At 51.0% G+C, this 22,946-nt stretch overlaps 1 protein-coding gene across 5 annotated transcripts in view; it reads right to left on the reverse strand.

Annotated features, from left to right (window-relative positions):
- The window catches only part of LOC130377082 (microtubule-associated protein 4), a 70,322-nt gene that overhangs the window by 22,792 nt on the left and 24,584 nt on the right, over positions 1–22,946 (reverse strand). For 4 of the 5 annotated variants that reach the window (XM_056584041.1, XM_056584042.1, XM_056584040.1 and 1 more), the window contains 4 exons: positions 12,924–13,025; positions 11,970–12,032; positions 9,782–9,907; positions 4,397–5,731 (listed from right to left, as the gene is read on the reverse strand). In XM_056584041.1, coding sequence (XP_056440016.1) covers positions 4,397–5,731; positions 9,782–9,907; positions 11,970–12,032; positions 12,924–13,025 — 1,626 coding nt within the window. The remainder of the gene's footprint in view (positions 1–4,396; positions 5,732–9,781; positions 9,908–11,969; positions 12,033–12,923; positions 13,026–22,946) is intronic. The other variant, XM_056584043.1, reaches the window with a different exon arrangement.

The following is a 22,946-nucleotide window of genomic DNA, read 5'->3' on the forward strand; positions in this document are numbered from 1 at the left end:
TTAACGGATGTCCTGTCTCCATGGCAACCCCCACAAACCCCCAGTGGCCCATGGGGCTGATCCATTGACCGGGGGGGGGGTGAAGCACACCTCTTCGATAATAGTTTCAAGGCACCGCAAAATACATATATTTTTTATGAATGCATGACTCATTTCTCTGATTGAAATAATACGACGCAGCAAAATGAACCAAACAAAGAGACTTAGGAAGGCATTCATGAAAGAGACTCATAAACCCATTGGTAGGCTACTTGGTTCTGTGTTCAGAGTTCATCGAGACTCTGCATAACCTCCCCGCTTACCTCCCCCCACACCCGCCTCAGCACTAATTGCATGATGTATGTCCTGGCACAAAAATAGTACTTAGCCTCGCGTAGCACATTATACTAGCTATCTTTGTTGCACACGGGGAATGGGTTAACCTAGCGATTGTTAGTGCTTGGCACTTGGTTCCATGAACATCCTTACTGTACCGACAACGATATGTTGTTTCTCTTTCTTCTGACAAATGTACTTATTGTAAGTTGCTTTGGATAAAAGCGTCTGTTGAATCCCCTAAATGTGAATATAAATGTTAATGTACCCCAAAGAGTCCCATGTGTGCAACATGTGACTGGTGGACCCAGGTGTCCCAGTATGTGATAATAACTGATGTCCTGCTCTCTCCTACAGAGCAGGTTGTGTTCAGACCAACGCAGACATAATGACAGCCAGTCAGTGCTAAGTGGTTCAGCACTTTACTGGACACCCTGCTGCCCACTCACTGTCTGCCTAATGGTCCGTCCGACGGCCAACTGGGAGTCTGTCCGCCCATCCCAGTCCATAGATGACTGTATACAGGTGAATTAAGGCAGTGCTCCGTCTGTCTGTCTGTCTGTCTGTCTGTCTGTCTGTCTGGCTGTCTGGCTGTCTGGCTGTCTGGCTGTCTGGCTGTCTGGCTGTCTGGCTGTCTGGCTGTCTGTCCTTTTGGTTGGATTGATATCGGCCCATCAGCGTTCACAGATGTCGGTAAATTAAAGTGTGTGAGGGTAAATCAATGTCTAGAATTGTCGAAAAGTTGTGCGAGTGTTCATCAGTTCACCTGCGATGCTCTCTGTGGAGGTGTGAGGATGTTGTCCTTCAGCTGACATCAGAACAGTCAAACTCAGTGTAGGTTATTGGTGTATCACCAGGTCAGATCACTCCAAAACCTTTGAACCCGTGAAGTATGCACGTATATCTTGACTTGATGTATGTGACCAATGGATTGATCACAGATGGAAGAACAATACTGCAAGCTGGGGGAGGAGCAGCTTCTGAAAGCAGTCAGCTGTGATTCGTTGGGTGTTTGGAGTAGACGGGTTGTATATTAAGGTGAGGAATAAGACGGGGCCCTCCTGTCACCTGTCCAACATCATACATCTCTCACAAGGAGAGGCATCATCTATCCCCAGAAGGACAACAGGACTGAGAAACGGGAATGCAACATTGAATAGGATTAGGGGATTGAGGTAAAGCCAGAGTTTCCTCCCCAGATTTAGACTCCCTTCCATTCTACCCTAAATGAACGGCTTCCTGCTTCGACCAGAGCCTGGGGAAATGAGACTCTGGGCACGTTGCATCAGCATGGACTCATGATGAGCATTAGGTGGCAGCCTGTCAATATTCTACATCTGATTATGGACTTTCTGGTTTTAATCGCTCTAGATATGTTGTTTACCTGTCCCTTGTCATACCGCACGCGCGCACGCACGCGCACACGCACACACACACACACACACACTATTAGCTGTATGAGGATTCTGTCTTTGTTGATACTTTTTTAACAGTACGGTACAGAGTGTCCTCTCCCTCTCTCCCGTACTCCCGTGCCTCTCCCTCCCTCTCTCCCCCCCTCTTTTTCTCTCCCTTCCTCCCTCTTTTTCACCCTCCCTCCCCCTCTTTCCCTTCCTCCCCCCCTCTTTTTCACCCTCTACGCCTCTCTCTCTCTCCCCCTCTCCCCCCCTCTGTCTCTCTCTCTCTCCCCCCTCTCTCCTTCCCATGAGGCCATTATTCTAAATCCTCTCCTTAAGGGGTCCAAAATGGCAGCCTTGGTGACACAAGGTCCCGCCCTGAGACACCAACCCACGCCTTATTACACAGGCCAAAGGCAGCTGGGACACACACACACACACACACACACACACACACACACACACACACACACACACACACACACACACACACACACACACACACACACACACACACACACACACACACACACACACACACACACACCCAGACACGTACATGCACACACACACACACAGACACACACACACACACACACACAGAAACACACATTATAAAGATTACCATATGATTTACCAGTACACACTCCTCACGTCACATGTTCCTCTGCACAGCCTCTCACATTAACATGTAAAGAGACTAAAAACAACCCGCTACGCTAGGAGTGCGGCTCCGTATGTAAATCAGGAGCCTGCGAGTGACGCCGCCGGAGCGCTCTGAAAGCCCCCCTGCCGCGCCTCGCTCCACGGTGGGCGGGGACATTGATCAAAGTGGCTTAATTGCCGCTTTAATTGTCAACAATCCTGCGTTTCCTTGACGGCCTGAATGGCTGTCTGCTGGATCAGCCCTCACTGCTGCTGTCTCCAGGGGGGCCCGGCTAGGAGCGGCTCAGAGTGTGTGTGTGTGCGTGTGCGCGCGTGTGTGTGGTGTGTGTGTGTAGAGCGGTGGTATAGATGCCGTGCCCATAAATCACAGTCATGAAGGCGCAGAACCCAGTTATACAGGTGCCCGTCGACACACACACACACGCACACACACACACACACACACACACACACACACACAGACGCACAAAGTTTCAAACAGGCTCTATTTTTAAGCCGCTGAGCCACAGAAAAAAAAATAGCTGTCGCAGCCTTTTTTAATTCCCTGCTGAAGCGGTTCCAATGATCAACCAGAACCAGACAGCAAGTCACGCAGCCTCGCTTACCGCCTGCCCGCGATGCCTGCGCCCGCTCTCTAAAGAGGGTAACCCTGACAGGACGCTCTGTTTGGTAGAAGCCTCTTCAAACCCTACACTTACATCCCTCTGTGTGCTTACAGAGGGTGAGAGTACAGCCCACTAATACACTGACGATGGAAAGCAGCACACAAAACAGGACCCTCACGCCGGATAAAGAGTAAAGGAGGTGGAACACCGAAAGATAGGCTAGCATAACATAACGTAGCATAACAGAATAACGCAACAAAACGTAGCATAACAAAGCATACCGTGTTATAACGTAGCATAACACAGCATAACATAGCGTAACAGTGTAACATAGCATAACGTAGCATAACGTAGCGTAACAGATCAGCTGCAGTACATGGAGTCAGGGTATTTACACGTCTGTGTCAGAGGTGGAGAGAGATGAAGAAGTGATGAAGGCTTCCTAGGTAAGAGGAGTGATGACGTCACTCACCTGAGGCGGAGCAGCAACCGGGTGGAGGTCGTTGGGACACATGGAAAGGAGAAGAGCAAAGACACACCGTCAACCTCCATCCTCTGTTTACATTATCATGTGAGTGTGCGAGTGTGTGCGTGTTTGAGTGTCTGAGTGTTGGTGTACTAGGGTGTGTGTGTGTGTGTGTGTGTGTGTGTGTGTGTGTGTGTGTGTGTGTGTGTGACTGTTAAGTTTCTACACGTTGCATTTAGGCAATTTGAGCTCCCACTACTACGATCTTCTAGAAGGAAACAGGGGTTAGAAAGACCAGACGGTGGCGGTTGATTGGACGCAGCGCGGAGAGCGTGCAGGGTGATCCCCAGACACAGAGACACAGAACACAAACCCGATGCAGACGCCACCCTCCGGTCAGAGCAGAAAGAGGAGTTAATCTGTGGTTGTTTGGTGAAGGAAAGAGTTTCTTTCCCCTGAGGCGGGTCACATTTGTTAACACGGTGATTAGTAGCAGCAGCCCTGGACAGCCCGGTGTTAACACATCCGAGGGGAGAGGTGCATTGTGGGTCAGACAGAAGACAAGAGGACTCAGAAGTTAGTGAAGAATCAAACCAAACCTGGAGGCGTGCCCTCCGTCCCAATCGGTGAGTGTTAGTAAACTACACCCAGTGCTGGAGCAGCCAGCCCACCACCGACAAGACGCACACATCTACAGCCATGCAGGGGAGGGATTGTACGGGGGGGGGGGGTCTAGATCGGCGAGTCCCTAGCGGACACCACGTGCCCTCCTAGTCCCTAGCGGAGGCAAGGCGCCCGGCCGCGGGACGACAGGGGAAACAATGTGAAGCCAGTCACTCAAAGAGCCAAGGCGTCTCTTTAGGGCGCAGCGCTGCAGCTCTGCTTTATGATCTGATTCAAATTGTTTCCCGCCCTCCGTTGCGCCCGGGGCCCCGCCCCTAACCAACCTTCCATGACGGGGGTCACGCCGGGGGCCACAGCCGGGGCCTCCAGGGGCTCATTGAGGCCGGGGAAGAAGGGCTTGGCGGCGGGGTTCAGGTAGGACCCGGGCGAGCCGAGGGGCGCCTGGGGGGAGGAGGCCAGAGGGGCGGGGCAGTCCCGCGGGGGGGCGCTGGACGGGGGCCCGCCGAACGTGGGGCTCTTCAGGGAGGAGGAAGAGGAGGAGGAGGAGGAGGAGCGGTGCTTCTTGTTCGCCGTGGCCTCGTCGGGGCGCTCGCGGGGGGGGCCGCGACAGTCCTGCGCGCTGGTTCTGGGGGACCGCAGGGGGGCGGGGCTGGTGGCGTCCAGGACCACGCCCGGGGGGAAGGGGCACCCCAGGGAGGCCGGGTAGTCGCCCAGGTCGAACAAGTCCCCGCTGTCGCCCGCCAGCCAAGAGCTGTCAGAGGGGCCGGTCGGCCTAGGCGACGCCCCCATCTTCAGGTATTGGTCGGGGCTGAGCTGGGAGGCGGGGCTGAGGACGGAGGGGTCCGTCATGATTGGGTAGGGGCTGTAGGACTCCATCAGCACGCCGCCGGCGTCGAACAGCCCGCCGTCCAGCTCGTCCCCCGTCACTCCGTCGTCGTGCTCGTGGGGCGTGGCAGAGAGAGAACGGGCGGGGCCGGGGCTCAGGGGGGAGGAGCCAGCGGGCATGGTGAAGGGGGCCGCCGTGGCCTTCAGCCCGCTGCTCTGGACCGGCAGGGGGGCCGGGCAGGAGAACAGGTCCCGCTCCGGGAGGTCCGGCACCAGGCCCTCCTCGGGATGGAACGCCTGGCTCCGGCCGTTCCCGCCCGCCTCCGTACCCGGGAACGGCTCCTCCGGGGCGGGGAGGGAGGGCGCGGCCGCCCCGACCTCCGCCGGCCCCTGGGGGCCCGCCGGGAAGAAGGGCTCGGCCGTCGCCGCCCACTCCTCTGGAAGCTTCTTCCTGCTCTTCCCCCTCTTGCCGCGGCCCCCGCTCTTCCCGATCTGCTCCTCCCATGCCCCGTCGACTCCCGGACCCCCCTTGTCGCGCCGCGGCCCGACCCGCTGGTAGGGGTCGTCGGCGGGGGCGGGGCCCTCACTCGGGGCCTCCGTCGCCTCGGGCTGGTCCCAGGACCCCTCGTCCTTCTGCCTCCTCTTCTTCTTCTTCTTCTGCTGCTTGCGGTCCGAGGCCTCGGCCTCCTTCTCGTCGCCCCCGCTCTCCCTGGGGGGGCGGGCGTCCGAGGCCAGCTGGTTGGCGTGGCGACTGATCACCGTGGAGACGCTGTCGGTGAAGGGGAGGTCTGCGGGGGGGCAGTGGGCCGTGTCCGACCACAGGGGGCAGGCACCTTGGTGTGTGTGGAGGAGAGGTAAGAGTTTAACACGGAGGGACGGTGGGGGGGGGGGGGGGGGGGACATCATGCTGACGCGCGCGCGCTCACACGCGCTCGCGCACACGCACGCGCTCACACGCGCTCGCGCACACGCACGCCCACTTACACACGCGCACACGCTCACTTAGGCACGCACACTTTGACACACCCACACTCACTTACACATGCGCTTGTTCACTTACACACGCGCAGACGCTCACTTACGCACGCGGCACACACGCTCGCAAAATCATTTACTGACTTTATTAACCGACAACAAAAACAAATAATCCACAGCATTGCAATCTTTCAACAGAACGCAGAGTGGGAATCCTGTTTCTTTATTCGCAATGTTTGATTGTAAGAATGCGACCCTGGAACTGATCAACTTCATGCTGAATGACTCACCGAGGTCAAGTTAGAAATCACAAATGTCTAACGTTCGAAGTGTGGAAAGATTTTTGGAGTAGGAAAGAGAAGGGTCATTAAATCTATTGTTTTATTTTTAGTGGCCCTGGTGGCTACATTACTCTATGATACAGACAGATTGATAACTTTTCTTGTAATAAAACCTTTAAATCACTTCATCTCGCCTAGCCTTCGGGGATTGTTGGTAGATCTACAAATGCTAATGAGGAAGAGGCCAGCTCACCATCCAACACTGCCTCAGGGCAAACTGTATCACACACACACACACACACACACACACACACACACACACACACACACACACACACACACACACACACACACACACACACACACACACACACACACACACACACACACACGAAGCAAACTCATTCAAACACCAACAGAACACGGACACATCAAGTACACACACGGCCCAACACAAGGCACAACACACAATTCAACTCAGGAGGAGGCTCCGTTTGCTTAAGACAGAAGACTAGCTTTCAAGCCAGATATTCGAAGACTTCTTCAACAGCTAGGATTGGTCTCAGTCTGTGAGCTAGCGCAGCTCTCCCATGCTGCCACTAGGGGATCAGGCCCGCTGCCAGTCCCAGTAGGATTTCGAGAATGCCAAAAATTAAAAAGTAACTAATATTTTCATTTCATTCATCTGGGTAACCTGTAAGCAGAGCTGGTCTGTTGGGGCTTTGCAGAACAGAGCTCGACGGAGCAGAGGTGTTGTTGCTGAGAGGAGGAGATTAACTCGCCGTTTCTGACACTTTCGGTGTTTGTGCGACTGTGTCTCTGTGAACATGTCTGTGTGTCTGTGTATATGTGTTAGTATGTGCATGTGTGCGAGTGTGTGTGTGTGTGTGACAGTGGGTGTGTGCGCAATAACCCGGCTCTGACATTCAATACATGATGAACAATGCTGTTGTTGCAGCAGAGGCGGCAAGGGGGGAGAGAGGGGGAGAGGGGGAGAGAGGGGAGAGAGGGGGAGGAGCGAGGGGGAGGAGATGAGGGGGGGAGGGAGAGAGGGGGAGGAGACGAGGGGGAGAGACGAGGGGGAGGAGACGAGGGGGAGAGACGAGGGGGAGAGAGGGGAGAGAGGAGGAGGAGGGGAGGGGGAGAGAGGGGAGAGAGGGGGAGGAGCGAGGGGGAGGAGACGAGGGGGAGAGGGAGAGAGGGGGAGGGGGAGAGAGGGGAGAGAGGAGGAGGAGGGGAGGGGGAGAGAGGGGAGAGAGGGGGAGGAGCGAGGGGGAGGAGACGAGGGGGAGAGGGAGAGAGGGGGAGGGGGAGAGAGGGGAGAGAGGAGGAGGAGACTGCTGCATTGTTGAGTCACTACCTGAGAAGTAACAACACACTCACTGCTTGGCGGATGACCCTAACGCGGCACCTGATGAACACATTAACCGGGCGGGAGTCAATGCTCTGTGGGCCTGATGAACACATTAACGCCTCGTGCCCACTGCCTCCGTCCGTTGACTGATCCCCATTGACTTTGAATGGGGACGAACGCGCAATGCATTGTGGGTCTGTTCGCTCCGTCAAAAAGTTGAAAGATGTCCAACTTTTTCGGCAGCGACGGATCCGTCATCCAATCGGATCGCGTATGCAAATGTGTGCAATGTCTCGGGCTCTGACAACCCCTGAAAGCTCCCCCATCCGTCAGCCAAGCCTTCCGACGTCCTTTGACTGACGGTGCAGTGGGCATGAGGCATAACCCGACAGGGTCCATGCCCTTCTAAGCCTGATGAACACATTAACCGGGCGGGGGTCCAGGTCCTCTGGGTCTGATGAACACATTAACTGCAGAGCTTGTGCTGTGTTGGGTGCGTGTCACGATGGAGCGTGGCTCTGAGCCTGAACGGCTGCGGTCTCCGTGGAGAAGGGACGGGACCAGACAGCTTCTCGACACATTTCTATCACCCGTTTTTTACCCATTTTTAGATGGAAGGCATGGCTTTTTATGCACGTGTCTTTAGAGCCATCGGATGCATTCCAGCTGTGTAGCAAAACACACCCCTGACAATAACTCGCCGCACGCACACTGTGTGGACGCCGTGGGTCTGGGGGGAGGGGGTTTGGGACGATGGAGTGATTCGGTCCGTCGGTCTCAGCTCGTCCGGCCCTAGATGGACCAGATGGCTGAGGAAGTGTCGAGTCACGGAGCAGACGGCTAACAGCCTAGCGCCCGAGGCCCCCCCGGTCTGTTCCCCACCCGTACCCAAAGATCCACCGAGCTCCCAGGACCCCAAACCACAGCTCGACTGGGGGCCGCTCAAACCAACCCCAAACTGCTGCTTCTATTACGGTATAATTATTAACCCATGCGTCTTTCATACTAATTCCTTTTGATTAGGTTGTGTTTTAAATTCACAAATATTTCTTTAGATTTCATCAGAGCTGATGCGCAACGGAGAACTGAGAATCAGCGTTTGGTCACCAGATGCTCTTTTATACACACGACAGTCGTCCTTTCGGTAAAATACTAAATAGTCACGAGATGCTTTATTATACACACGATATAGTCCTCCTTTAATTAAAATACTAAAGAAAGTCTCGAGATGTTGTGTTAAACGCAACCGATATAGTCCTCCTTTAAGTAAAATAACAAAAAGTCCCGAGATGCTGGATTATAAACCATTACATAGTCCCCCTTAGGGATGGGTCAGAATATTCGATTATTCGTTCCCGAGGGTCAAAGTCGATTTTTAACATTTGGACCGTTAACATTTTTTCCCATTCAAATAAACAAGAATTAATAGACGGAACTAATGTTGGACAGGTGTCCAAGGGCATTATCCCGCTTATACCAAGGTCACTTGCCATAGAAAATAAATGAAGACCATTCATTTATAGGGGGATTATTTGTTTATCAACACGGCGGATGTGCACGCAGAATTATCGGCATAAAAAATTTGTTCGACCAGATACCATGTTTATCTCTGTGTGGTTAATTTGCAGTTGCAATGTTAACTAGCAATGTTGTCAGCTACCTGTTACAATAAACTGCAATAAGAAAACGCGGTTGGATGCTATAGACCCTGAGGTATAAATGCTGGGACGAATTTCAAATTATAAATACGTACTCTTTATGCTGAAAGTATAGACCGTCGCGATTCAGCCTTTATACCACAGATACTGTAGGGACTATAGCATATAAGCGCGTTTTCGGATTACAGTTAAATGCATTTTTCACAATTTGCCAGCTCTCGTTTTGCGGGCTGAACAGACAATTTGCCTGGAACTACTTAGCAGGTAGTTGTTTTTTTGCGTTTAAGATATTAAGTGATTTCTTGCCAGTGATCCATCGCTGCCTTTGTGAATGTCGGCACACATCGAATAATCGATTATTCGTTCATACCACCCACCTATTATTCAACAATGATAAATTGGAGTTATTCACATCCCCAGTCCCCCTTTAACTAAAATACTAAATAGTCCCCAGATGCAGTGTTATAAACACACAATATAGTCCTCCTTTAAGTACAATACTAAATAAGGCTGCCAGTGAGCTAGGCTAATAAGCTAAGTCAACCCTCTTGCTGGAGGTGCAGCAGGCGCTATGAGAGGTACCAAAGGGGCGCTCATCCACAGGTGGGGCCTCACCTGGGGCCAGGTTCAGGGGCCCGCGGGGGGCCTGGGGCTCCGGGAGCATGGGGCTGTGCTGCTGAGGCTCGGCTACGCTGGGGGGCCGCTCTGTTGGGAGCGGGGCCACGCCCACCTCCATGAACCCTGGGGGGGGGGGGGGGGGGGAGACGAGCAAGGGAAAGAGAAAGAGAAAGAGAGATATAGAGAGTTATAGCTACACATCCATTTTGCGATGGGCATTTGTCACAAACCCGTCAAGTATGGAACATCCACTGCAGGTTATATTTTTGAGTTTATTCATTTTGAGATTCCTGGCTTTTTATACATGGGCCAATAGAGCCATGGGGGGCATTCTAGCTGTGCAGTAAAACACATCCAGAAGTTGATTGCTAAGTAGAATTCTAACAATAAATCAATAGTACACTTTCCATGTGGACATGATGCCCACGGTCAAATAAATGAAAAGTTTCTTAGACAAAGGTTTATTATAGCTGTTGACCATGTAGTGACTGATACCACCTTTTAAATAAGTGATGATCCCGGAACTAAATTATCAATTTATGTTGTTGCTGAACTGCTGCAGGGTGGCTGGGGTGACAACAGAAACCAGCAAGAATGTAGACTGGAAAAGGTAGGAAATAAAGTGGAAAGTGAGGAACTGTTTGTTATGGCAGACATAGAAAACATGGTGGAAACGTCTCACTCTTCCAGCCTGGAGTGAGAGACGGTGATATGATGGGGATTAGCAGTCAGTTTCAAACGGATGCTCATTTGAGAAAGACAGAAAGAGACAGAGACAGACAGAGACCGAGAGAGACAGAGAGAGACAGACCGAGAGAGACCGAGAGAGACAGAGAGAGAGCAAGACAAAGAGAAAGACAAACAGAGTGAGAGAGCGAGAGGCTAGAGGGAGAGAGGGAGAGAGCGAGACAGCGCGAGAGATAAAGAGAGTGACCTTAAAAAATTATAAAAAGGTATAAACAAATAATGCTTTGGCAAATTAGGCCGAAAGAAGACGAGACAGAAAACGTGGAGATGACGGGAGGAAACCGTGGAATGACAAGAAAGTAAAGCTGGAGACAGGCATCAGAGACAGCAAGGCTGAACTAAAACATTACGTTAGAAGGACCAATAGGAGAGGTCGAATTGATGTCATATTGCAACGTAGAAACAATTTTGCACGCAAGAGAGACTGAGACCGTAACATTGCATGCATACAGATAGAAACTGTCTGTCTACTCGTGCATGTGGTGTGTGTGTGTGTGTGTGTGTGTGTGTGTGTGTGTGTGTGTGTGTGTGTGTGTGTGTGTGTGTGTGTGTGTGTGTGTGTGTGTGTGTGTGTGTGTGTGTGTGTGTGTGTGTGTGTGTGTGTGTGTGTGTGTGTGTGTGTGTGTGTGTGTGTCCTGAGCCGTAATTCCATTGACCCAGAGATGACAGAACTCATTAAGGACACAATGAGACACTTGCTGCGCAAACTCAAATACTCTGTGTGTGCATGCGTGTGCGCCCATGTCCATGTGGCTGTGTATGTGTACGTGCGTGCGTGTCCGTGTGAGCTTGTAAGTATGTGCGGCAGAAGTGTTTGCCACCCACTGTCTCTCTCCAGCCGTTGGCCAGTGACAGATTACCAGGCCGAGCCCTGACTTCATACAGTCAGACGGTGATGGACGGCAGCGGCTCCCGACGTTAAGAACCGTAACACGTCACAGAGGAATGAACTACGAACCTGCTGAACCTCCTACTCAGAAGTATTAGCATTGTGTAGCGCCTCGTGTTATCCTAGCTATCTCTGTTGTATAAGGGGAATGGGTTAACCTAGCGATTGTTGGTGCTTGGCACTTGGTTCTATGAACACCCTTAACGTCCCGACAGCGATATATTGTGGTTTCTCTTTTTCTGAAAAATGTGCCGAATTGTAAGTCACTTTGGATTAAAGTGTCGGCTAAATGCTCTGAATATAAAAGTAAATGTATTAACATCTACATCTCAACGTGAGCTGATAAACTCTAACTCTAATTCTAGGTAAAGAGTCAGGATTGTAGGAGTGTGGTCTGAAACTCCATAGTTAACATCAGTTAACAGCACACCATTAACCTTGTACAGTTAACAGCATACATTTAACAGAATAGCTGACTGCATGCATACAGTAAACAGAACTCAGTGACCTCCATACAGTTAACCTCAGACAGTGAGTCAGCCCAGCTACCTGAGGAGGCTCCCATTGGACTGAAGCCCATCAGCTGTGGGCCGGGAGAATGAAGCATGGAAGCTAGTGAGGAAAACAGAGAGACATAGAGTTAGAGAGACATAGAGTTAGAGAGAAAGAGAGGCATAGAGTTAGACAGAGGGAGACAGAGTTAGACAGAGAGAGACAGAGAGAGAGAGAGAGATTAAATATAATACAGTGTGCAATAAAAGAGGGAGGGATAAGGCAGAATATAAACCAAATGAAGAGAATGAGGGAAAGAGAGGGGTCGTAGAGAAGTGTGTGCGTATTTCTGTTTGTGTGTTTCTCTCTGTATGTGTTCATGTGCATCTGTATATGCGTGTTTCTGAATTTGTGCGTCTGGCCCGCTCAGTCAGACAGTGGGAACAGAAGGAGAAAAGTGTGTAGATCTTCTGCTTAGATGAACAGACACAATACCACTGCAGTACATTCAAACTAAACTCCCCTAAAGACGATAACCCAGAGAGAGAGTGAAAGCCAGAGAGCCAGAAAGCCAGAGAAAGAGACACAGAGAGACACAGAGAAAGAGAGACACAGAGAGGCATAGAGACACACACACAGAGACAGAGACAGAGACAGAGACAGAGAGAGAGAGAGAGAGAGAGAGACATCCTTTCGTTGGTTTTTCTGAACCAGTATTGGAGCTTTATTGCCCCAGACTGATCCAATCCTCTCCATAGAGGCCAGGGCTAGGGATTAGGGTCTGAACTAGGTGTTAGGGTCTGAACTAGGTGTTAGGGTCTGAACTAGGGGTTCTTCTGGGTGTCACGGTCTGAATGGGGTTCTGTTGGGGGTCACGGTCTGAAGGGGTTCTGTTGGGGGTCACAGTCTGAAGGGGTTCTGTTGGGGGTCACAGTCTGAAGGGGTTCTGTTGGGGGTCACGGTCTGAGGGGGTTCTGTTGGCTGTTGGGGTCTGAGGGGTCATGCTGGTACCTGATAGAAGGTCTGAGGCCATATCTGGGGGGTCCACGCGAGGCCGGACTTCACCGTGGGGCTCTGGACGGCCTGGCTGCATCGTGGCTGTCACCTTGGACCCTGCAGGGGGAGGGACAAACACAGTACGTTAACAACACACACACACACACACACACACACACACACACACACCAAGCTATAGAGAGCGCACGCACATTAACACAGTGACATCAGAGAAAGGCATGGAGAACACACGCTCACACATGCTCACACACACACACGCACGTGCACACACTAGCGCTCACCTGCTGAGTTTGCTCCAAGAAGCAAATAGCCCAGTCCCATGCAGCACAACATCCAGTGCAGTAGCAACGAGCTAACAAGCTGCCCTGCTCCTCTATCCGAGTCTGTCTGCACTGCTGCCTCAGCTGGCTGTGAGCTACCAACGCTGTGAACCCTCAGTCTCACACACACACACTCTCACACACGCACGCGCACACTCACACGCACACTCACGCGCGCACTCACGCGCGCACACATGCAGAGTCAGAGACACACACGCAGAGTCACAGACACACACACACACAAAGTCAGACACACACACTAACACACAGAGAGAAACACAGACACACACCCAAAGTCAGACACGCACACGCATCCAAAAGATCGGCACAGAGCTGATCTGAGCGCATGCGATCAGGGTGGGGGGGGGGGGTGACAGGCTGCCCTGACGCAGCACATTTCAGGTCCTCGCCTTCACCACCAGACCCTCCTCGTCCTCTCCTTTACTGCCTCCTCTCCTCCTCTTGATCCTCACTCTCTGTGTGCTCCTCATTATCCTGCTCCTCAGTTCAATTTTTAAAACCTAGGTCCCTAACACACACACACGCACACAGGCAGACACACACATGCAGACACAAACAGTCAGACACAAACGGTCAGACACAGACACACACCCTTATCTGGAGTTGCTGGAGAGAGCACAGGTGTGAATGCTGTCCAGGGAAAGCCTCACTCCACGAGAGTATCAAACAGAACCAATCAACACGTAAACGAAGCAAACCTCCACATCAACGAGTGGACGGAAGCCTCCCCTCTCCCGCAGCCAGCCCCAGCCCTCTGTGACAGTGAAGGGAGCGGACAGCGCGCTACCTACAGTCACAAATGCTTACACGTTTTGGGTGACACACAAACCCACACACACACGCAGTCTGGCATGGTCTCTCTCTCTCTCTCTCTCTCTCTCTCTCTCTCTCTCTCTCTCTCTCTCTCTCTCTCTCTCTCTCTCTCTCTCTCTCTCTCTCTCTCTCTCTCTCTCTCTCTCTCTCTCTCTCTCTCTCTCTCTCTCTCTCTCTCTCTCTCTCTCTCTCTCTCAGACCTTGGGCGAGCAGCTTCCCGCCACCCAATGGGAGGGTCAGCAATTGATTCAAAAACAGTAGAGTGCGTCCTAGCTCTATGGGTCCACGTGCCTGCTGAGAGAGTGCGTGTATGTGTGTGTCTGGACATCATCAGTGACACATGAGCAGGCAGGTGCGGTCTTAACAACCCTGGTGCGGCGTTGACATGACTGTGGAGCAACCAGAGGCCCTCCACACAGCACCCAGGAAGTTTGCCAACGTGTCTTTATGGGCGCGTCCTCCGTCAAGAAAGTGGCAAGAAGAACTAGCAAACCTAAAACCCAAAGCTAAAAGACAAAGCTAAAACCCAAACCCCAAACCTAAAACCCAAAGATAAAAGACAAAGCTAAAACCCAAAGCTAAAACACAAAGCCAAAAGCCAAAGTTAAAACAAACCTAAATCCCAAACCTAAACATACAAACCTAAATCCCAAACCTAAACACATACCTAAAACCTAAAGCTAAAACCGAAAACTAAACACAGGGCTAAAACCTAAACCTAAAACAAACCTTTAACACAAACCTACATTCACAAGCTAAAACAGAAAGCTTAAACCCACTGCTGCGTACGAGTCCTGCGTAGCCGAGCAGCCTACTGGGACCAGAGTGACTCAGCAGATCTTTGAAGGACACTGCCTCACTAGGAGGTAGAGGTGTCTTATCTGGCATTAGGATGCCGTCACATGAACACGGCAGCTCTTCGGGAATGCCGAGCTGACCTCTAACAACACAGAGACACTGAGCTTCTGGTGCATACATGGAGTGGGGTACCATAACTTATTTATGGATTATTTGTGTATGTATTGTGGGGGGAATTAAACCAAAACAAAACACTGTACTGTGAGTTCCAGGAATAGCTGACCCTTACAATTGTAATCAGGAATCTTTTGAATTAAATATAAAGTTTCTCCATCTCATGCCTTGCTTTAGAGATGCCGTATTTCAATATTAAACAGGGAAACCAGCTGACACGCTTCCCTCCCAGAAAGAGGCACTAGACTTCTGGAGTTGATCCAGGAGAGTCCAGCCGCCTTACGTAAGACTGTCTGCTGCAGGGATGGACCACACGAACCACTTCAGGGAGACATGCTGTGTGCTTGTCTGTCTGCCTGTCTCTCTGTGTCTGTTAACAACATGCAAATGCGTTCCCACACACATGACAAATAAATGGGCACATATGACACACACACACACACTCTGCATTGTAAGAGAATACAATGCATTTGTCAAGGCTGAGAACAGCTAGGATCAGAGCCATGGGGGCCACTATGCAGCCCAGAAGGCGTACTGAGTCAGTAGATACGGCAGCCGGGACAGACGGTTGGGTTCTTCACGTGAGGGTGACACTGCACTTCAGTCTCAACCTTCTCCTGTTGTGCTTGATCTTTCTATTCTTGATCTTTCTTGATATCGTACAATTAAAAAAATACATATGTTTCATTATATTGGGTATAACCTATATTGTGCTTAAGACATCCAGACCAAACACTTTAGATTTCCCATCGGTGCTTCTGTCTGGTCACACTGGGAGGGACGGGGGTGATGGGAGGGAGGGAGGGAGGGAGGGGGGAGCCGGCTTGGCGGTCGTCTGTGTGTGCGTCTCGGCCCTCGACTTTGTACCTCGCCCGGATGGGCCACGCGTCTTCAATCTGCCACGCATGAGCACTCGTGTCCTGAGACTTGCTTTTGGCACGGCTGGGGTGCACACACACGCCTGCACGCACCATGGAGAGGCACGAATAAAATAGCATTGACGTGTGCTCTCCATGCCAAGAACACACACGCAGAGCTTTTGTTTTTCTGTTGTAAGTTGGCCGACCCGTGTGTGTGTGTGTGTGGGTGTGCGTGTGTGCGTGCGTGTGTTTTTGCAGGGGTCCCTCACTAAAGGGCTGGCCCGCTGGAAGGCTGTCTGTGGTCTGAGGGAGTAAATGTCACTGTTTGTTTGTGTGTGTTGGAGAGTGTGTGTCTGGGTCTGTATGGGTCTGTGTATGTGTGTGTATGTGCGTGACTGTCTGTCTGTCTGTGTGCGCACTAAATAGAAGAGAAAGAGAGAGCTGTTATTGCCATCAGCGTCCTTTCCTACCCAGTCCGTTTCCTAACATTGGTTCTCAAAGTGGACTTTCAAGAACTTCATGGAGTGTGGTTCAGTTTCCATTTTCCGAACCACCAGTTCAGAACCTCACAACCTGTATCTAGGTCAAACACAAGCACGACTACATCTGTTCAAGGGCGACGTCTGGGGGATAATAACCACCACTAACCACCACTAGACTAACTAACCCCCACTTGACTCACTAACCACCACTAGATTAGAGTATGCTGGATGGGCTCTCAGTGTGGAGTATGATGGATGGGCTGTCAGTGTGGAGTATGATGGATGGGCTGTCAGTATGGAGTATGATGGATGGGCTGTCAGTGTGGAGTATGATGGATGGGCTGTCAGTATGGAGTATGATGGATGGGCTGTCAGTGAGGAGTATGATGGATGGGCTGTCGGTATGGAGTATGATGGATGGGCTGTCAGTATGGAGTATGATGGATGGGCTGTCAGTGTGGAGTATGATGGATGGGCTGTCAGTGTGGAGTATGATGGATGGGCTGTCAGTATGGAGTATGATCTGATGGGCTGTCAGTATGGAGTATGATCTGATGGGCTGTCAGTGTGGAGTATGATCTGATGGGCTGTCAGTGTGGAGTATGATGGATGGGCTGTCAGTATGGAGTATGATGGATGGGCTGTCAGTATGGAGTATGATGGATGGGCTATCAGTGTGGAGTATGATGGATCCATCATACCATCCACCAACAGCCATACTCCATTCTTCCAGCCCACACTCATAAGTTGTAACTGAATCAATTGGCTCGGCCCGTAGACTTCTTCCAGCCCCGGCGCCTCCATCTGCTGACCTTCACCCCCTGCTGCTGGTGACTGTGGAGCAGCGCCCGCTCCCTGCTGCTCCTGGTGACCAGGGGGGAAACCTCCCAAATCAACAAGAAGCAGTCTAATCTGGGATGAGCTAGTGCTAACAGGCAGCAGCGCTGAGCTGACTTCCTCTCCCCGGCCCCCAGACGACCCCGCCATGCCCGCCTCCAGAACAGACTGGGGGTCCGGCCCGGAGACACAGCCTGGTTCATGAGGAGGACAGTACTGCAGTGGGCACGCACACACACCCCTACAGACACACACACCCCTACAGACACACACACACATACCCCTACAGACACACACACACACACACACACACCCCTACAGACACACTCGCACACACCCCTACAGACACACACTCGCACACAGCCCTACAGACACTCACACACACCCCTACAGACACACTCACACACACCCCTACAGACACACACACACACACACACACACACACACACACTCAACCACCCCTTCAGAGACACTAACACCCACACACAAACCCACCCACAACCATGCACATGTCTGGATGTTATGTCTTTTACATTCTGTGCATCATAAGCAGTCCCGCTCGACAGAGCCGTCTAGCAGATTTAATATAACGCCCGTATCATTTCAGGGCTTAATATAATCACCACACAAAGAGTGACAATCCCAGTAGCGTCTGAGCTCCAGCTGAAGGTGGAGAACGTTTGATTCTCCAGGCGAGAGGAGAGAGAATCCAGTGAACTGAGAGAGATTCAAGTGGGGTTCACCACCCAGAGAGGAGAGCTACTGCTGGGACTCAGAGAGGAGCTCTGACTTGACCAGGACCAGGCATAGACCAGACCGGACCAGAGCCCAGACCAGGACTAGACCAGACCGCACTAAAGCCCAGATAGGCCGGTCAGGACAAGGTGATGCAACAACGTCCAAAACACTATGTCTGTGCTAAACACAGATACATAATTCATTTTGTTTGCAGTTAACAGCGTAGATTGACTTGGAACAATAACCTTCGCTGCAGTGCTCCTCAAATCAAGTGACAAAAGATGAATTACTCAAATAAATATTCATCAACATGATATATTCTGGATAGGCTTGGATCAGCTGGAATAAACAGCGATACCATACAGTTGACAGGACTATGTATTGAAGTGTACTAATGACCCCTTTCAAACATGCCGATGCAAATATCTATATATCTATCCATGAATATCTAACAGAACATTCTGTCCAGAGAGGAGCTCTACATAAACACATGATGGTTTGGTGCGGCTGTATTGATGCGTGTGTGGCTTAAAACGGCCATGCAGCCTGGCATCAACATTGGCCCATTACGACCCTTGCCTTCTGAGCGCACGCGCATGCACTCCTCTGTGTCTGAGTTTGTACATCTCCAGCGGTTATGTCACCACATCTCCCCCCGTGTCCCTCCTCTCCCCCTCCTCTCCCACCTCTCTCCCTCGTCTCCCTCCTCTGCCCCCTGTCTCCCTCCTCTCCCGCGGGTCTCCCATCCTCTCGCCCATGTCTGGCTGTCTGTCTGGAGCTCGGGGGAGGGGGCGATAAGCCATCCAAGTTAAATCGGTAAACATCGTCGTGGGCACTTCCTTCCTGACCGGCCGGTGACCCCCCACTCCTCCTCCTCCTCCTCCTCCTCCGTGCTCAGTCACCAGAAACAAGAGGCGTGCTTCACTGCGCCCCCCACTGCCCTGTGCAGAACCAGGGCCGCACGGAGGGGCCCGTCGGGTTAACCTATGACACCGCGTGTTGAGGGGGAGGAGAGGGAGGAGAGGGAGGGAGAGGAGGCGGGCGAGGAGAGTGTGGAGCGTGAGGAGGAGGGCAAGGTGGAGGAGGGGGACGAGGACGAGGGCGGCGAGGAGGAGGGCAAGGACGAAGAGGAGGAGGACGAGGAGGAGGGCAAGGATGAAGAGGAGGAGGGCGAGGACGAGGGCAAGGAGGAGGAGGGCGAGGAGGAGGAGGAGGAGGAGGAGGAGAGGAGGAGGGCGAGGACGAGGAGGGTGAGGAGGGCAAGGAAGGGGAGGGAGAGGAGGAGGAGGGTAAGGGAGAGCAGGGTGAGGAGGGCCGTAGACGTCTCACTAGCGGTCTGATGTGTTAGTGTTTTTTGTGTGTGAGAATGAGTGGAAGAGAGTGAGTGACACACACCCACAGAAACAGAGACAGAGAGAGTAAGACAAAAAGAGGGTCAGAGAGAGCGAGAGAGAGTGGGAGAGAGCGAGAGAGCGAGAGAGAGCAAGAGAACAAGAGTAAGACAAAAAGAGGGTCAGAGAGAGCGAGAGAGTGAGAGAGAGCGAGAGAGCGAGAGAGAGCGAGAGAACGAGAGTAAGACAAAAAGAGGGTCAGAGAGAGAGCGAGAGAGGAAAATCAGAGTGCAGCAATTTTAAGGAAAAGCCCAGAAGGATTTCGAAGGGGTCTGCGTCTGTGGGGGGTCTGCTTAAGGAGGGGCACCGTCTGACAAATGAGGCTGACTGACTCAGGGAGGAGTGGGGGCTTCGGAAGGTCTGAAGCTCCTGTTGCTGACCTCCTGACCCTGCTACCTATGAGCCCATGAACTCTCCCTCTGTTGTGCACCAAGGCGTGCATAACCAACAGAGGCACGGGATGTAAAGCACAAAACCAGAGACACGAATACCAGATCACACACACTGACGCGCCTCTTCAAACACACACACACACACACACACACTCCGTGGTTCTGCCTCGATCTAAAGCCGGAGGGAATTACGCAGCCTTCCAGCTCTGGGGATTACCAGTCCCCCCCTGCATGAATATTTATTACACATTATTTCACATAGAGGGAGACAGAGAGAGACAGACAGGGAGAAGATAGAGAATCCACAAAAGTAGGGACAGTAGATATAGAGAGAGGAGAAGAGAGAAATGAGAGAAGAGAGAGATGGTACTAGTAGATACAGAGAGCGAGAGAGAGCGCGAGGGAGAGAGAACTAGAGACAGTACCCAGGGCTACTGTGAACGAGCACCCAGCGCCTCCCAGTGTGACGCTGGGGTAGAGACTGAGAGAGGATTTAGTAGCAGAGGAAAAAGCTGATTGTCGTAATGCGCTCACTGGCCGTCCGCCCTCCTGAACACAGTAATAACGTACCCAGCATCTCAATGGCCTCTGCACGACTACGCTTCTGCATGTCCATGTGATCTCTTACACAGCCCTCGTCATCCTCTTAAACGCACACACCATCACCATGTTCTCAGTTGATGTGGATTAATATCTCCCCTCCTCTCCCGGGGCAGGGTGCAGCTGGTAACCCAGAGGCCTACGGAGACAGGGTTGCGAAGGTCTGTGTTGCTTTGTTTCTGCCTGTCTGGAACCTTTCCAGCTATCTACCCACCGCCCTGACAACGATCACACATCTTGAGGGAGAGGTTTCTCACACACACACACACACACACACACACACACACACACACACACACACACACACACACACACACACACACACACACACACACACACACACACACACACACACACACACACACACACACACACACACACACACACACGGGCAGCCTGCCCTATATATTATAGTGGAGATATATATGTGCTGTTGATATCCCAGGAAATCAGAGGAGCGCACACACAAACACACACATTATGTACTCTTCAGTTATTTTTGTTGACCCGTTTTGACTATAACTATGTTATAATACTACTACTACAATGCAGGAGAGTTGGGGCATTGTGTGAACATCCATTTTCTCCTTCTCAGTCTATTTATGACTTCATTACCTTTTCCTTTAAAGTACCTGAATGTAAGGTATTGAATCTGGTGTTTTGAGTCAGCAGTCTGGAATTAAATTTGGCTATCCCTGCAGATAGTTACACATTATGATGGTTTGTGATGTAAGGCACACTGGATTACTGGCTTATTTCCCGAACATTTTCGCACTCTCCAAAAAGTAAAATACAAAAGTCAGACACAAAAAACCCTTGGTATAAGCCTCCTGGCTGTTTTTCCGTTTCCTATCTATTCTGAGTCCCTCCCGCTCCGTCTATCTGAGGGCTTTAGAGCACTAAAGTGCTGTGTCATCTTAGGGGGGCGAGGAAGAGCATAATAACCTGACTGCAGATGACAGGGGAGGCAGAGGGGATATTAGGGACAGAGAGGCCCGATCTGAGCGGGTTAGTTCAGGTTTAAGAAGAGAGAGAGAGGCAGGTGAGGGAGACTTTTATTAGAAAGAGTGCGGACAGACAGAACAATCAGTCAGAGATACAGTCAGGCAGATAGACAGGCGAGTCTACAGAATCAAAAACAAACTGTTAGCACTATCGGGAACAAAAGATAAATAAAAGCAAGACGTAATTATATAATACCGTTATATTGTATCGTTATACAAGATATAGGAATAATATGATCACTTTCTTTTGTAATGCAACCGTACCATGACAGTCCAAACCAAATGGCTGGATTATGTTTAAGGGGTCAGAACCATAACTATCAATTAATTGCATTTATATCACCTTAATGAGACCCTTTACATACAGAGTGTGTGTGTGATGTCACATCTCGTCCACCACTAGTACCAGAACCTAGCCCCATCTCCTCTAGAGGGAAAGGTAGTGTGGCTCTATCTCATTCCTGCTGCTGTTCATCTAACCGTACTTCCACTACACAGTATGGTGTTTAGGTTGTGTGTTCGGTAGTCAAGCTATGGAGTTGCGGTAGGGGGGGCCAATGGAGGAGACCGATTAAGAGGACCCATTGAGACGTCACAGTCACTCAGGTAAACCAATCATCAGCAGTGAACTTATCGTTTCATATCTATACTTCGGCTCAGTGATTGTCTATTTAAATCGTTTTTCTGTGCCGTCTGTAGTATGTCTTTACTCTTTATACCAACACAGATGTGTACAGAAGTAAGAGACTTAAGGTAGGAGGCGACTACGGTGTCAATAGGAACAAGGGTTAGCCAACTAGAGGGTAACAAACAAGGTGTCACAATCGCTGTTAACACACAATCCATTAGGAACTTCAGATTAGTTTTGGCATACAAGTGCAGAAGTGTGTGTGTGTGTGTGTGTGACACTAAAGGAACAGGATTGCTGTGACGGGAGGTGATGACAGCGGAACAGGGCTGGAAGGGGTTATGATCCGTGTGCGTGTGCAGCAGTGACACGCTAAGACTTTAAAGGAGTTTTAAGTGTGTGTGGTCCTCAAACATGCCGCCATCCTCCTTAGAAAGTGCATAAAGCTTGGTGAAATGAAGATCCATATAGTCTGTACTCTGTATAGTCTAAGATATCATCTTTGGGTTATATTTTATATATTGCTATAAAGGTAATGCGATTAAGCACTGAAGAACTGAAGAACGGAGTCACAGTGTTAAAGCTACCAATCTGCTACTTGGTCATTATATTCATGTTAATTACAAAGCTAAGAAAACTCAGAACATCATCAACTAAGTATTGAATGTTGGGTTAAAGAAAATGCATAAATATGTGACTGTCATCAATATTGCACCCAGTGTGTTTATATGTTAGTGTTTGCGCACGCGCGCACGTGCGTGTGTAGGGAAAGTGCAGAGAAGCTGAAGCAGCTGATTGTTAGCTCGACACGACGGTGGACGGTGGCTCTAGTCCTCTGAAGCATCCGATTGGCCAACACACAGGAGGGGGGGGAGGGAGAGAGACAGAGAGACAGAGAGAGAAAGAGAAGTAGACAGACCGAGACGGAGAAAGAGAGACACAGAGAGAGAGAAATAGAC

Source organism: Gadus chalcogrammus, chromosome 23 (assembly GCF_026213295.1).
Source record: "Gadus chalcogrammus isolate NIFS_2021 chromosome 23, NIFS_Gcha_1.0, whole genome shotgun sequence".
Lineage (NCBI taxonomy): Eukaryota > Metazoa > Chordata > Actinopteri > Gadiformes > Gadidae > Gadus > Gadus chalcogrammus.